The 17,221-nt window shown below is 33.1% G+C and overlaps 2 protein-coding genes across 6 annotated transcripts; one reads left to right on the top strand and one right to left on the bottom strand.

Annotated features, from left to right (window-relative positions):
* Nucleotides 1-1,217: 1,217 nt before the first annotated feature.
* LOC126827132 (probable RNA-binding protein 18) lies at nt 1,218-12,889 on the bottom strand. 5 transcript variants are annotated; one of them, XM_050556382.2, is made up of 8 exons: nt 12,624-12,889; nt 12,090-12,137; nt 6,853-6,918; nt 6,382-6,479; nt 5,720-5,846; nt 4,669-4,752; nt 4,417-4,490; nt 1,218-3,921 (listed from the first exon to the last, which is right to left on the bottom strand). In XM_050556382.2, the coding sequence occupies exons 3-8, from the start codon at nt 6,865-6,867 to the stop codon at nt 3,714-3,716; spliced, it is 606 nt and encodes a 201-aa protein (XP_050412339.1). In that variant the 5' UTR covers nt 6,868-6,918; nt 12,090-12,137; nt 12,624-12,889; the 3' UTR covers nt 1,218-3,713. The 5 variants fall into 5 exon arrangements, with proteins under 5 accessions (XP_050412339.1, XP_055957141.1, XP_050412318.1 ...); XM_056101166.1 differs by lacking the exon at nt 12,624-12,889 and having other exon boundaries at nt 12,090-12,190; XM_050556361.2 differs by lacking the exons at nt 12,090-12,137; nt 12,624-12,889 and adding an exon at nt 8,560-8,652.
* A 46-nt stretch (nt 12,890-12,935) lies between these two features.
* LOC126827048 (selenocysteine-specific elongation factor) lies at nt 12,936-16,251 on the top strand. Its single transcript, XM_050556222.2, has 2 exons — nt 12,936-14,518; nt 15,080-16,251. The coding sequence occupies exons 1-2, from the start codon at nt 13,030-13,032 to the stop codon at nt 15,103-15,105; spliced, it is 1,515 nt and encodes a 504-aa protein (XP_050412179.1). The 5' UTR covers nt 12,936-13,029; the 3' UTR covers nt 15,106-16,251.
* The last annotated feature ends 970 nt before the right edge of the window (nt 16,252-17,221 follow it).

The following is a 17,221-nucleotide window of genomic DNA, read 5'->3' as shown; positions in this document are numbered from 1 at the left end:
CTCTTGAAGTAATTTACAGAAATTGTTCAAATTTGACAGGTTCTTTCGTCTTACTAATTTAAATAAAGAGGGAGGGAGAATTGGGGTTTTAAGTCCACTCGACACAAACTAGGTCATTTCGGGACTAACATGGTTTAATTTTTTTATTTCAATAATTCGCTTGCACATACGATTCTTTAGCAGTGGGAGGAAACCGGAGGACCCGGAGAAAACCCACAAGGATTTAAATTAAGCATATAAACTTCATACAGAATGGATGGGGGTGTTGGATGGCTGAATGGTTATGTGCGCGCTGTATCATAAGGGTTGCCTGTCCAACCTTGTGGGTTTTCTCCGGGTCCTCTGGTTTCCTTCCACTGCTAAAGACCCCTATGTGCGAGTGAATTATTGAAATACAATTGAACCATGTGTTAGTCCCATCTCCCCACCCCCCAGATCGGATCATAACTTCAATTTGTTGTTAGAGCATTCACAAGGTGATACAAGGGGGCATAACTCTAGACACAATCAACAGAAATTTCTGAAATTCAAAAGGCTTCTTTGTTTCACTAATTTAAATTATGCATAAATTTCATACAGATGATAAGTTTTGTCGTTTGAACATTCACAAGGTTTAACAAAGTGAAAAAAAGGGCCATAACTCCAGTACTAATAACTGAAATTGATGCTATTCATCAGACTTCTTCGATTTATTAATTAACAACAATGTGAAACAATGGGAGAGAGAGAGAAATGGGGTTTAACGTCCACTCGACACAAACTAGGGACTAACATATGGTTCAATCAACTCTCGATGCCATCTTATGTGTCGGATTATCACTGGATTTGAATCCGATTTGCTGCTCAACGCTCATTGATGATTTAATCCAAAATTACATAATCAAGACTATATTTTTTTATCATACCGACTTTAGTAATGATGATTGAGGCTAGGCCGAAAATTCAATCACTAAAATCTTGGTTCAAAGTGGATCAATTTGACATAAATTTCCAGCAAATTCCCTTTACATTATCTAGTTTTTAACTATTATAGTGAGAACTGCCAGCTCTTTATCTAATCTCCCATAATAATATATCTTTAATCAAAATGAACCCTAAAAATGGTCGAAATGGTCTTAAAAAGAAGTAAATATGGGCCATATGCCATGCAGTGTGGTATAATGGAAATTATATCAATTCCAGAAAAGTCTGATGAAACATGAATAATGGAATATATATCAGGAAAACCACTTTTATTAGAATTCAAATTATACAAATCATTGTATTAACAAAATTACTAGTGTTGTTTTGACTGCTAATTATCCTCCAATGATTTGTTTAGCCCATGGATCCATTCACTTGATTTTATATATATGTTTGTTGTTTGCAATTTCTATGTAGTTTTTGTATCTTCGCAGGTTTGTTTTATGGGTTTTGTTTGTGTGTGGTACGGTCCCCCATCAATTGCTAATAAACACTGTTTTGTTGAGCAGTATTTCTGTATTGTCTGCAACATATTAGCAATAAGTGGTATATGTAATTTATATTCAATTTCTAAAAATTTAAACAATTGCTGCCAGGTAAAGACATATACACAGCTCTGAGAATGTTGCAAAAATATAGCAACAATGATGCTAAAAGGCAACCAACCTCAATATACAAAATATATGCTCTTGTCACCAAAACCTTGTATTTAGTAAATGCTTAAAGTTGCAATTGCAAATTTTCAAGTTATATTTTTAAAATATATTAAAATAAAGCCTTAAAATAGATGGTATCCATAAACAGTCCTACCTTGTTAAAGAATAATCCTATAATTCGCTATTGCCAGCTGAGAAATTGGCAAAAATATCATTTTTAACTTCAAATTCCAACGTTTGAAAATGGCTGCCCCATGTTGTCAATAGCAAAACAGGAGAGGTAATTGTGTTATTATTTCCTGTGTCATAGATTTTTAAGGGTGGGAAATAATGCCCATGATCGTATAATAGTGATTTGATAACCTATTGAGCAAAAGACCTAGAAATAATTATGTTTTGACTTTCTTAGAAAATTTGAAATTCTCGCTTTAACAGGTCAGAGTATTTGAGATCTTGTTTTTCAAACTTACTAGACTTGTTTGGCTAAAAATATCAGTCAGTGTCAGTCAAACTTGTGAACAATGCTCTTAGGTAGTGGGAGGAAACTAGAGAACTTGGAGAAAGTTCACTTCTTGTCACATGCAAATCTTGACACTTCACTTCATGACAGATCATTTGATCTAAATGGCAATAGTTACACTACTCTGTAACAACCCTCCAAAAGACAAACAATATAAGATCACATTTAAATGTGGGCATGTAAATACGTACAATATTATTTGATTTTAATCTTTAATACAATAAATATACAAGAAATGAAAGAAATAAAAAAGTCTGATGAAACATGAAATAAAATTTGCTCTAACGTCCTACTCTATTGCTCCATCCGAGCTAATGAAGACGGGCATATGCCATGCAGTGTGGTTACGTGGTATAATGGAAATTATATCAAAATTCCAGAAAAGTCTGATGAAACATGAATTGAAATTTGCTTTAACGTCCTACTTTTCTGCTCCATCCGAGCTAATGAAGACGGGCATATGATATGCAGTGTGCTATGAAGGAAATTATATCAAATTGGTGAGCACAGAACCTAGGTAATCGGGCCAACATCTTAATCACAGAGCCACCGAGGCTCCCAATGTAACAATAATATGAAAAAATAAAAAAAAATAATGTGTAGCATTTTGGAACTGAACATTAAAACATACAGACTACACTACATAAACATGTCACAGTTTTACAGATCACACTCATAGTCACATGGCACAAGAAAATTGACATAATCTCTTATAATATCAACAAATAAATACATGCGTAAAATATTTCATCAATTGGACAATTATGATTTTTTAATGGTATCTAACACAACCGTTTTTCTCTAGTTTTAGCTTTAGTTGTATGGATTGTCATATCCACCAAAGCGAGAAGCATTCTAATATGCGGACTATAAAACACCTGTTTAGGTTTTCGAAAGATTAAATATTAGTTGAAATCAATTTTGATAATTAACAAAATTTATATGTTAAGAGGTGGACACATTAGCTGAATCATTTGCCTGAATCAATCAATGCCGAATTTTATTTGTCTGAATGAGTGGACAGACTACACGAATCATTCGCCCAATTCACCAGTTGATTGCATCACCTTTCCCGACACATGATTGAACATGGCGGAGAACGTGTCTTCAAACAATCACATGACTTCTTGATATGAGGCAATGATGAGTGGTGATTGGCTAATGAATTTTACAATCGTGCAAATGCTTCATCGAAACGGACACACTAGACGAATATAATTCGGTTGAATGAAAATTCGGTCGAATATATCAAACATATTTGATTTGGGAGAATCATTCGTCCGTATGACAGTGGACACACTAGGCGAATTTAGATGCCGATTGATTCGACCGAATCATTTGGCTAGTGTATACACAGCTTTACAGATGTTACCAAAGTGGAAGTGAGACTCCAAGGCCTGGTTGATACTCTTATTATCCTAGAAAAGGCATACTTGAAGAAAATTTGTGTTTGGTATTCTACTCTTAACCAGATCACTGTTTGTCTAATTTTGTATGATTTTCACAGAAAATATCATATCTAATCTAATTGATGTATTATATGTAATATATTAAACTGTAAACCAATAACACTATCATCTTTTCCTATTGTGATGTGCACGACTACTTGATTTATCATAGGGTTTATAGTTTTGATTTTTCTTAGTGTTCGATATAACATTCACTGCACTTAATTTGCTTGTTCCTGGCACTGCATTAATTTCTGTTGATATTGAAAAGTCACTTTGTGATTTTTTCATAGAATGTAGTTTGGCCTCTATTTCCTTTATTTTACTATGAATGCTGTAATATAAAAGACATGTAAATTAGAAAATGGAATTTGGTTTAATGTGTCAACAATAACAGACTTAGGTAAATTTCTGACTAAAATAGAGATTTGTTTTGAAATGTATGCATTGAGAGTGAGTAGAATTTTGGAAAGCAGCATTTTCAAGATTACTCAAACTGTTGTGCTGGGATAGTGTACTATTTGCCGTATGTTTTGCTGGGCTGCAGTGTGGGACCATTCAAGTGTCTGGATTATGAACATGTAAGTTCTTGTCTTTGAGACCAGACACAGTCCAATCTCTAGTTCAAAACATCTTTTCTGCGGTGAGTTCGAAGTGTGATAATTAATGGGCTCATTCTGTCTCTTTTTTTAGGTGGTCATACCTCAGTATCATTTTTAATCCTGAATACAGTAGTAACCGTTAGCTTACATTTAATAAGGGTGTTTTTTTTACCACCTTCAAAACAAAGCTTATTATAAAACCAATGTTTTGAACCAAATATTTTTACCTAACTTCTGCATGTTCAATTGGTTTTGTTACCACAGTCTGTGGTGCTTTCTTCTTTGATTCAATACTGGTGTCCTGAAATACAATATGTGCTGTTATCCTCAAAAATATTAAATATAGAAAACAACAATATGTTCAGACAATGAAAATAGATGTCAAATTCAGGTTTAAAAGCTGATTTTTTCAAAATAAAAGTCATTAATTGAGTAGGCCTAACTAGTCCATTTAAATTAGTAAGAAACAAGTAACTTACTGGTTCAATATGGGCCCATCTGACAACAAGTTTCTTTGTTAAGGCAAATTTACCATTTACTTTACGCAAAGCCTTAGTAGCCTCCTGTAATATAAAAGGTTTTATACGTATATCCATCCATATAGATTATTCCCATTATTGTACAATGTTTTTCAAACTTTGGTGGACAAATAAGCTTTTCATTAAATCTTGGAACAATAATATTTGTCCTCAAATAAAATTATGTGATTTCCAAAGACTTTTGAAGCGGGCTGAGAAATGGGTTACAAACTTGGACTTGGGGACAGAAATGGGCGACAATACTATATGCCGGAAAACACCAGAAAACTACCGGAAAACAATATGTTATACTGAATACCGGAAAACACCGGAAAAACACTAAATACTGGAAAACACCCTAAATACTGGAAAACACACTAAATACCGGAAAATACCCTAAATAGGTAACCCAGAGACTGGCACCCTAAATAGGTAACCCGGAGCCTGGCCCTCTGTGTGCCTAGGTTAGGTTCAAGAATTTGGCAACAGATCAAGCATAATTTTTTAATTCCTATACTAATGAATGAAGCTATATTAAGAATTCAAAACATTGTTTTATTTGTATCTTTTGCCACATTTTGGTCTGGTACAATTAGTTTCCCTTGGTAAATTTCAAGCTGACTGTTAGACTACAACTATCAACTCTATTGTATTACTTTATGATGATCGAGCTAATCAAGCCTAAATACTATGCTAACAGCTTCAGTACTTGTAATCAGAAACAAATCAAACACCAAGTTTGTCCATGACTCACATACATAAATTAGCCTGACTATTACCAAGGGTATCTGAGAGTAGCAGACCAAGTGACTTTTCCAATTGTTTCATTCCAGGTCAGAGGAAAATGAAATTAGTTTTGAAAAAGGCAAGGTTTGACTAGCCCTTATTTCATTTTGGAAAAGAGCTCTTCAAAATTATGCCAAATATTTCAGAGGTGTTCTTTTCCTTTTCCAAATTTATGAAAGACCACTGTTTATAATGACCTTCCATTCATAACAAAAACAAAACTTACCTCTTTGGTATTATAACTAACAAAACAATAGCCTCTTGACTTGCCTTTATCAGGCCCAGATTTGTGATATAAAAAATCAAATCTGACCAACTGACCAAATTTCTGTAACAATTTTAAAATGGTGAATCTGAAAAATACATACAAACACATACAAAACATCTTTTCCTCACTACAAAGTCTGGTTAACTATTCAATTTTCAATCTATTAGCATTCCAAACTCTCCTTCTCCAGAGAGAATAAATATATACAGGTAGGGTGTTGTGCACAAAACAGTGTATGCTTCCTCTTTCCAGTAGACCTGCTAATACTTTTTTTTAATGGAAAGTCTGTGCTCTTGATACATTCTAGTGGTAAACTGCACATACCACTTATACAGGTTTGTAATTTTGTATTTACTGTCATTACTGACTTCAAATTTGATTGCACTTTAGGATCGATGTACTATATTTTTTTCATATGATCCTGTAGAATAAAAAGCATAGATTTTGTGGATTGTGGTCAAAGGAATTAATCAGATTTGTTTTTATTCGAAAAAAAAAACTTACTTAAACTAACAAAACTAAAATCATGAAGTGAAAAAGTCACGATTGATTTCAATTATATAGCATCTATCAACCATGTATATACATGTATGTTCTTAATATACAATTTATTCACTTACTCTGTTATTTTTGGGTCAATATTTCCTATCCACAGACGACATTGATCTTGCTGAGGATAAGGATCTTCTGGTACCGGAATCAAATCTTCTCTCTCAATCTTTAAAATACAAATAAAAATAAGAGCGTATATAACAGACAGATGGAAAATAATAACGTGGGGGCATAACTCCAGAATGAAAACGTAAGATGCGCACTCAAATCAAACTCATCCAAGATTTTTTGATCCTTAACACAAGTTTGGTTTTTCCACAGTTTGCATAATGGAGAGCTGAGATTTTGACTGGAATTTAAACTCAACCATGATTATGGTGTAACAGTTTCAAAAATAAAAATAAAAAATCTGTGACCTCCAGAGGGTCCACAATCTAAAATACATCGGAGAAATATGAACAATCATAACAAGAAATCAATCTTAAATTAAGTAAAACATAATTACTAATTAGATGCTTATAAATATAAGTTGATGTTACCTCTGACTGGGCCATTTCATCATGAGATGTTCAATAAAAATACTTCATACATGTATTTGTAATGACCTGAAAGAATGAAACACAACATACATTTTATATATTATAACTTGGCCTTAATTATAAATAAAAGATCTAGAAGTGACACATGACATTAGTCTGAAATGACAGGATACTTTATATAGCCTCATTGATGACTATTCTGTTGGTTAATGGCCAGGAAAGGTCAGAGCAATCAGAAGGTATTTTGGGTTCTTTTTTTCCGAACCTTCAAAGATTCTGAGGAATTCTCAAAAAACACAAAAACCTTCAAAGGTTTGATAATAATATGAACAAAAAAAAAACAACAAACAAAAAAAAAGAACATTGCATCTTAAATCAAGTTAAAAGAACAGGTGTAGATCGAAATCTACTTTTCTGAACTCTGAAGGAGAACATTATAATTGTGTTCCATATTATGTTTTTGTGTTTATTACATGTCAATTGCTAAATACTGCTCAAAGAAGATTATAATTATTAGTTAAATTTAGGCTTTTACATGTAACAATTTTCTCAAAAAATAAAAAAATAAATACATTATCCTTTCAATGATTTTAGACAACCATTTTGTCTCTTTCACTTTAAGGACAAACATTCCAGGGGTAACAATATCCTGGCCCAACCTAACACCATATCAATTTGTTTTATTAATTCCAGTATTGTTTCAAATTAAATCTACTTTAAAATACATCATATCTTTATATTGAATAATAATTTTAAAAATAGTTTCAGAATAATTTTGAGTATTGCTAGCTCCATCATTAGCACTAATGAATGGTGTAATGTATTTCATCCTCTCAGTGAATTTAAGGGTCAAAGAAAAATTTAACGCCAAACAGTTTGGCATAGCTCTAGTTACTTTAATAACAATGTCTATATATAGAGGCTAACATTCTATTCCTAGATGTTGAATTGGCTAACTATAGCTTTGTACCTGTGACCTCTGGTCTGCACAAATGCAGGTTTGATCATGGCAGATCAATTCAAAGGAATTTATTTGTGTTTTTGAATCGCAAAATTCTACTTGAATATAGTTTTCAATTATTATAAATTTGTGTCGAGAAATGATTCCTTTTGGCGATCAAAGAAGAATCACAGTGAAAAATAGATGGTAGGGATTCCAAAATAGCCTTCGAACTGAGGTGGTGTAAAGCGTTATTTTCATATTAAATGGGTATAAGGAGAGATAGTAACGGTGAGACTGAGTGAGGGGCTAGCCTCTATCAATTCATCTGGCACTGTTACTAAAGTTAAAAGTAATATAGCTCATTATATTTCCAATTTTTTACCATTTCTTGCAGTTCTTCTGCATTATTTATTCTTACTCTTAGATCTTGCCAGACAGCAATTTAAAGTAGCTAAGTCTCTAACTCAATATCTTCAAAACTTTCGACAATGAAAACACGAATTATTTGCCAGTTTTAATCAACATTGATGTTGTGATCTTACCGGGAAAAGATGGGCATCTAATATACAATATTTAAGACGAATCGTGTACCATAATGCGTTTACATATAAATATAAGTAATAGTATCATCTATTTGATTAGGTTGTTCATATTTTCAGTTTGTTTTAGAAATTAGAATCATCTTTAGGAATCTTATCGAGAACCGATGAGCCTACAGGAATGAAATGGTTTAATTACACAAGATGAAGTAGAATTATTATTACGATCATAAAATCTAAGTCTTCTATTCCAGAAATCTGAAGACGGTCAATTGGAATTACAGCAATCGCAGAAGAAAAAGAGAACTGTTTAATATAGGCTACTTCCTTCAGATAATCCAAAATTCAAACTTGGATTTTAGAGGATACAAATACCGTACCTAATTTCTCATAGGGTTCCTTTCTATGCCACGTTTATGATTTCCCAACATTGATGATTATCTAAATTAAGAGGTTTTGAAAGTTTGATACTGGGAACAGAACTTTTGTAAAACAATAAAATAAAAATCTGTTGTTCTCGTCCTTACCGTAGATAAAACATGCGATGTAATTTTAGAGTAACCCCCCTTGAACGCACATGCTTGTCCTTGAAATACTTCAAACAAATACTTGTAGGCCTATTGGAAAATTCTCTTTAAAAAATTGTCATAGGTATTTATGTTTGTTATCAGTTGACTTTTAATTAGAGACTGTCGCAAGGTAAATTAAAATTTGATCTCCTCTAGTCTATCTGTGCCCACAAGCATTTCGGTCCGTGTACCTTATTAGTTCTTTCCTTTGCCTTTAGGAACTGTCTCTGATCGGACAGTTCCTAAAGGAACTACGTGTAGCTGTGCAGCCCTGCACATGTATACATGGTAAAAGAGTTTTAAGATAAAGCATGGTCTAGAAGGCCCGAGGTTATATTTTGAGTATGGACTATGACACGGGGCATTTGTCTAAAACAGGTTAACTCATAATTAATAAATGTCATGTTACATCACTACATGAGTACATGTATACTAAATGTAGCCTAATAATAGTTACCGGACTGCCTGCAATTGATATTTTTTTTACAAAATAAATAGATATTTTTATTGTATACATAACTTAATCATGCATTATGCAAGAGCAAATTCTGCTTATTACAAGTCTTTCTTTAGGCCTGAAATGTTATCTAAATTATCAATTAGACATTAATTAACTTATCCAGACCATAATAAACTCTGTATGTCAAGGCTAGCCTTCGATGTTGGCTGGATTAGATTCCTACATGCCGCTAACGGCCGTTGATAATTAAATCAATAAAAGCGGATAATCGAGACTAAGCTGTTTATATTAATTAATGATTTTAGTAATGATGACCGAGACTATGCCAAAATTTCACCCGCTTCTTTCTCGGCTCATAGTGGATCAATTTGACTGAAATTTTCAGCAAATTACCTTTACACTATCTAGTTTTTAACTATTATAATAACGAGAACTGCCATCTCGTTATCTTATCTCCCATAATGTATCTTTAAGTTTTGGCAAAAGTAGCATACTTATTTGCATAATTAAAATTTAAATGATGGTTATAAAATTAATGAAATTAGCCATAACATGGATATTATAATTAATTGAATATAATTGTACATTATTTTTAGGCAAATAAACACTCATTTAACATAGACCCTATGTATTATAGGGTCCATGCTTTTACCAAGTTGCCAATATTTGAGTTGATAGATAGCTGGGTTAACTTGTAATTTAATAAAAAAAATATGCTGTGGGGCACTGTATATAATGTACAGGCTAGTTTGATTAGTAAATCAGAAAGAAAATTAACCAATTCTTCACTATTCAAAAATTTTCTTTTTTTTCAGATATAGTTTCCACAATTTACAATGTCTGCAAATAGATTAAGGATCATGGTTTCAAATCTACCATGGACTGTCAGTAGCAAACAGCTAAGAACATATTTTTCCCAGTTTGGCCGTGTCAGAGTAGCTACTGTTCCATTTGATAAAAAAACTGGATTTCCTCAACCTTACGGTTTTGTACAATTTCAAAATGAAATTGACCACATGGCTGTTTTATCCCAGGAAAATCATACTTTAGAGAATAGAAAATTGATAGTAAAACGGTCGATAGAATACAACAACAGAAATAGTATTAGCCAGGATGGAGATATGTGATCCTTACTTAATGCAGTAGAAAGAGTTATTAACTAGTACATTTTGGAATCTTTTTTATTTTATGATATTGTAGCATACATGTGTGAAATTTAAAACATTCAAACAAGATAGATTATGTTCTAAAACTAATGATTAACAAGTTTTACTTAAGGGAAGCTAATAAATTTCTTTATAAAAACAAGAAGATATGGCAGTCATACACAGTTTCAAGGAAACCATTCAAGTCACAACACACAGTAATTGCAATGGTTAAATATTGAATGTGAGAGGTGGGAGAATTCTACTGTCATGAACTTTTTATCTTTTCTTCAAATACTGATCTTTTATGTGCACTCCAAATCTGTTTAATTTTTTTCTTCTCTATCGAAATAACACTTTCCAGGTTGGGTACTTGGCAGTTACCCACCGAAAGTTTGGAATCAGGCTTGAAAGAGCGAGTAGAATCTGAAACCGTGGAACTCATCCCCAGTGTTCTAATCTAACACTTCCATGTCAATTATTTATATTTTTAATAAATTTTTATACCTTGACATTGTGGAGATAGTCTTTTTATAGGTTTAATTAAATAGTCTTTTTATAGGTTTAATTAAATTGTAATTATTTAAAGATGTGTTCCCTCAAATATAATTAGGTCATCTGATGTTCAATCCTCTAAGGTTACTTTTATTTGAAAGTATATTTGTGTTAATGATGACAAAATAAAACTGAAAATGCATAATGAGCCTTCAGTTAAGTCAGATATTACAGAGCATCAACTTAGGCATATGCATTACTCCCACATTGCTCAGTAATTTTAGCGATTGTTTCATTCATCATCTTACATGTGTTCTACATAATGGTAGTTTCATTAAAATGAATGTGAAGATTGTCTAAAACAACTCCTCTTGTAGTTTCTCAAAAGATGCGATATTTTTTAGTGACAATACATGTTTCTGGTCGTGGATTTGTTTTCAAATCGATTGTTTAGGATTTGCGATTGCTAAGGAGATATATCTTTAAATTGTTGACGTATTTTATATGTATTTGTAAAAGGCAGGAGAGAATTCCCCCACCCACTTTTATTCTAAATGACTAGACCTCTTTGATTTAGGTCAGAGTAGAATATTGAAGGGTTGATCTGATGTATTATTTCAGTTAGTAATGGCCAGTATTGGGGTCAATTGAACCAAGACACACATTCCTTCCACAGAACAAATCAACATATTAAATCCAATGAAAAATACAATTTTATTTTACCCAAATCAAAGAGGTGAATTCATTTTAAAATAACAGTTCAGATTGGCCAGATTTTAAGCCAGTTTATAGTGATTCCCATTAAAATGAATCCATTAGTATTAAATTAAGTACAGTTTTAAATTTTGTGTAATGTCTGTCTTCATTATAATATTGTATTATTATGTTGAATAATATTTAAAGAAATATAGTCTTTGATAATTAAATCATTTTAAAGGTTGCAGGACTAATAACTATTCATTCATAATTATACAAGCACAACAAGTTTCACTAACAATATTTCTAATGCATGTAATATTTTCGGTATGATTATGCATTGGAGTAGAAAATGAAAATAGCAAATAAATATGTTTAATATCTGAATACCTTGTGCTTTATTCTTTTAACCAATCAGGTTTATTACATCCATCTGGGCTAAACAAATTATAACATTTTAAAAAAAAAAGAAAAAATTATGTTTCAACAGTACATGTATACTTTTATGAAACCACACTAAACAGTATTGTTTCCCCAAAACTTTGTTCCAGCTAAAAATAAGGCAGGAAATGAGAGTAAATGATTGCCAAATGTAGTTGAAAATATCTGCGTAGACGAGTCCAGTGAAGACTTAAATGCAAAATCTTTAGATAATGCAATCTAAAGATTTTTATTTATGTTCCACAGTCTTTTTGCAGGATCTTTTTATTGGTGCCAAAAGGAATGTATAATGTTTTGGCCACAGCAATAAATAACTCTATCCAGACAGCTCCTTTTTTAACTGTGCCAATATTACCTAAATTCATTTAACAACTGTGACAAAAGCATTGTTGGGTGAACGTCCATCTACCACCCAGAGTGGATTACCCCTAGTTTGTGACCTGCCTTTTTAATATGTTCAGTTTGTAAAAAGAAGAAGCTTACAATTTTCCCGGCTATATCTTACAGCATTACCACGGCACAAGTAGGGAAGATCATTTGTCTTACTAATACTATCAAATCTTGTAAACATTTCAGATCGGATCTTTATGAAAATTGTTTAATTTTTCAATCAGTGAAATTGTTGCATAATACATATTAAAATTAAGACAGTGTTGGCCGGAACAATAAAACTGCAGGAGAATAGTCTGGGGGGAAAACCCCCCAATTTTACAATTTTAACTTTCTCCAAAAGAACGCCCCGCTTTACTTTCGATTTGTTTTCGTTTTCTTGGGGCATTTGACCTTCGATAACAGTAGCTTCCGGTTTCAATTATAGCCCGGTTGTTGTGCAACCCACGACTTTGGTTTATTGAAATTATTCATTCATCGTTCTTTTGTTTTGTTTATCATGGACATCGAGGCAAAGTTGTTTAATTTTAATGTTGGAGTTCTTGGCCATGTTGACAGCGGAAAAACAAGTTTATCAAAGGCATTAAGTACAGTGGCAAGTACGGCGAGTTTTGATAAAAATCCACAGAGTAAGGAAAGGGGCATAACTCTTGATTTAGGCTTCTCATCCTTTGCTGTTGATATTCCACCTCACTTGAAAAATGAATTGGGGAGCTATGAAAAGGTTCAGTACACGTTGGTGGATTGTCCTGGACATGCAAGTCTGATTCGAACAATTATTGGTGGTGCAGCCATCATAGACTTGATGATACTTGTTGTAGATATTGTTAAGGGAATGCAGACACAAACAGCTGAATGCTTAATCATTGGGGAAATTCTTTGTGAAAAGATGATAGTTGTCCTAAATAAAACAGACCTAATTGAAGAAGAAAAGAGAAAGCCAACAATTGAAAAAATGAAGAAAAGAATGCTGAAAACATTAGAAAGGACAAGATTTGCAGACTGCCCAATTGTTTGTACATCAGCCAAACCTGGAGGCTCAGATGCTGATAGTGGTTCTTCTGCTGGAGTAGAAGATTTGATCACAACCATTCAAAATCATACCTATTTACCTAATCGTAATGAAATAGGACCATTTATATTTTCAGTAGATCACTGTTTCTCAATCAGAGGTCAAGGCACTATAATGACTGGCACCTGCTTGCAGGGTTCCATTTCAATCAACGATACGCTAGAAATTCCATCACTTTCAGTTCAAAAGAAAATAAAATCCATCCAAATATTTAAAAAGCCAGCTGTTAAGATAGTCCAGGGAGATAGAGCTGGAATATGTGTCACACAATTTGATGCCAAGCTTATGGAAAGGGGTTTAGTTTGTACACCAGGGGCCTTGCCCACCATAATGGCAGCTATTGTGTCTATTGAGAAAATAGCTTTCTTTAAAGGTAACATTAACACAAAAGCTAAGTTTCATATAACACTAGGACACGAAACAGTTATGGGAAAAATTACTGTTTTTGGATGTGAACAAGACAGTGGTGACAACAAGTTTGATTTTTCAAAGGAATACAGGTATCAAGATAGTTATTTGACTAAGGATATGTGTGATGGCCAAGACGACAGAATGATGCCTATAAAACAATATGCTTTAATCGAATTGGATAAACCAGTCACATGTGCCATAAATTCACTTGTGATTGGTTCTAAATTGGACACAGACGTTCATGCAAATACCTGTCGCCTGGCATTTTATGGTCGACTATTAGAAATATTTACAAGTGCAAAATATGCAGAAGAATCGTTACCCAAACTCAAGATTTTTAAAATTAAGAAGCGCGAAGGAGGCATTGATAGGGTGGCAGATGAATATTCAATTATTGGAAAGAATTTGTTTAAGAAAACAACAAATATGGATTTGTTTACCAATTTAAAGGTTGTTCTATCCACTGGTGAAAATGGAACAATTGAAGGAAGTTTTGGAACAAGTGGTAAGGTTAAAATTAGAATACCAAACGGTATATCTGAAGCTGTAATACAAAGGTTTTCAGGCTCAAAAAAGTCGAGAAAGGGCAAAGGTGATAATGAACCAGAAAATGATCCAAAAGATACGGAACCGGTTAAAATATTTCTTATATTTAAGCGATTCATTTATGACAATGAAAAAAAAATGTATCAAACTTGATATATGCGTTTCCCTTTTGTTGATATACCTTTAAGGCGAAAAGGTCGGCAAGACCTTAATATATAATTTGGGTCAAAATAAAGTGTTGTTTAATTAGGATTTTTCTTGTGTGTTATTGATAGGACAAGCTCTATAAGATTAAATTTTCATTTCAGGAATATTAAACAAATGTCTGGTTATCAGTCTATTAATTTTTTATTTTGGACTTATGGAATGAAAAATTGGTTGTATCAATCTACAAATATAAAATTTTAAATGTAGAAAATTACATGTATCGTTACCCATCTTGCAAAGCCAATCCCTTTATGCACTGGTTCATCAATTTTAATTGAATCAAAATTTTTTCATTTTTGTTTGCATCTGCAAGACTGTGACAATAGCAGAATAGATTGAATCAAATAATCGCAAGTTGATTATGAGGCCCCGTGATTACTCAACCCTCACGACTAGAGGAAGATGGACATGTATATTAAACACAATAGAGCAAAGCTGAGGATGACGAACGATGTTTAAGACTAGAGGAAGATGTGTTTTAAACACAATAGAAATAAGCTGAGGATGATGACCGATGTTTAAGACTACAGTACTTGTAAGAAAATATAATCAGCTGTCACAGACTTCTTTACAAAATGGCAGCAAAGTGATTTATAGAAAACTGAGGGAAGCATGGGTCTTTACATGTACATTACCTGCTAACTATCCAGGAAACTGGGTAATATTATTTGTAAATCATGACAAATATTTTCCATTCCTTTTTTAAAACAATTTCCTCTTCCTTGTTCGTGTTTGCTATGCTATGACAATTTATGATGCTCAGGCACTATTGCTACATGTATCTGGATCAGCTTCATGCTGAGAAAGCCTTACACAAGCTAAGTCTAGCCCTTGTCAACTGTAAAGAACTATAACTTCGAACTTAAAAGTTATTGCCCCACACCTCCCAATCCTCTACATACCAGAGTTCAGAAATTTGTTTGAATTAATCATCAGCTTACTAGTACCTTTAGGAAGTCAAGCAATCGAATTAGGTTTGATAATAAGTATTGTCACATTAATGTGCAAACCCTTACAACTTAGTAAATTGGATGAGATTTCTTAGAAAGTCATAGCAAAGAATAAAAAACTGGCTGAATAATGTTATGTCATCCAAAGAGTAGATGAGACTAAAGGAGAACTCCAGCCTAAGCTGATTTAATATATTATTCATGATCTAGTTTGTAAAATCTAAAGTACAAATCATTTTGCTTTTATCTTATGAGTTGCTGTAAATAAACAAACAAACAAAAGCCACATGTTTACTTGTATATAACTAGCTTTATGCTACAGTTTTCTCATACATCAAAGCTGACATGTTAATATTTTAATTAAAAGCAAAATGACTTCCACTTCGAAACTATTAGAATAAAATACCAGCAGCTGCCAGACAGGATACGCCCACATTTGTGAGATGGATAGAGAACAAGCTAAAAAGAAAGTGATTTTTCCTACAATCAATTTAAGGGCCATAATTCAGGAAATTACAATTCGATATGCGCAAATATCGACAGGAATCGAGATCTTTGCGTTATAAACTTACATTTCAAGTTTCAACAAAATCGGATAAAAATTGTGACCTCTATAGGGTCCACAACCTTGATATACCATTTTTTTACGCTACTTGAGAACGAGGGGCGGCCATTTTGTCTGTCAGTTTTGGGCCGATTTTCACAAAAAACAAACTCGGTCTTCCTTAGGGTGTAACGGTGATATAATAATACGTTTTTTTAAATCGGATAAAAATTATGACCTCTATAGGGTCCACAACCTAAAAACGCGATTTTTCGTACAATCAGGGGCCATAATTCAGGAAGTTACGGTTCGATATGTGCGAATATCGAAAGGATCTGAGATCTTTGGGTTATAAACTTACATTTCAAGTGTCAACAAAATTGGTTAAAAATTGTGACCTCTATAGGGTCCACAACCTTGATATACCATATTTTTACGCTATTTGAGAACGAACGGTGGCCATTTTGTCTCTCAGTTTTGGCCTGATTTTCACGAAATTTGAACTCAGTCGTCCTTAGGGTGTAACGGTGATATAATAATACGTGTTTTTTAAATCGGATAAAAATTATGACCTCTATATGGTCCACAAGCTATAATTCAGGAAGTTACATTCCGATATGCGCGGATATCAAAAGGAACCGAGAACTTTGGGTTATAAGCATAGATTTCAAGTTTAAAACAAATCGGATAAAAATTGTGACCTCTACAGTGTTCACAAGCTTAAAACGTGATTGTTCGTACAATCAGGGGCCATAATCCATGATGTTACAGTCCGATACATGCCAATATCGAAAGGAACCGAGATCTTAGGGTGATAAACCTATATTTCAAGTTTCGTTGAAATCGGATAAAAATTGTGACCTGTAGACTGTTCACAAACAATTGTGGACAGATGGACGGACGGACAGGGGCAACGACAATATACGTCCACATAAAAATGTGGGCGTATAAAAAAGGATGG

The sequence above is a fragment of the Patella vulgata genome, chromosome 1 (genome assembly GCF_932274485.2).
Source record: "Patella vulgata chromosome 1, xgPatVulg1.2, whole genome shotgun sequence".
Taxonomy (NCBI): Eukaryota; Metazoa; Mollusca; class Gastropoda; family Patellidae; genus Patella; species Patella vulgata.
This window is presented reverse-complemented; position numbering and strand designations above follow the sequence as displayed.

What these genes read in the sequence shown, in the direction of transcription:
- LOC126827132 (XM_050556382.2), bottom strand. An exon ending in TTAGTTATAATACCAAAGAG is followed by an intron (nt 4,753 to 5,719) that starts GTAAGTTTTGTT and finishes TTTATATTACAG; the next exon opens with GAGGCTACTAAGGCTTTGCG. An exon ending in GATGGGCCCATATTGAACCA is followed by an intron (nt 4,491 to 4,668) that starts GTAAGTTACTTG and finishes ATTGTATTTCAG; the next exon opens with GACACCAGTATTGAATCAAA.
- LOC126827048 (XM_050556222.2), top strand. Translation starts at nt 13,030, where the DNA reads ATGGACATCGAGGCAAAGTTGTTTAATTTTAATGTTGGAGTTCTTGGC. An exon ending in AGGAAGTTTTGGAACAAGTG is followed by an intron (nt 14,519 to 15,079) that starts GTAAGGTTAAAA and finishes TGCATCTGCAAG; the next exon opens with ACTGTGACAATAGCAGAATA.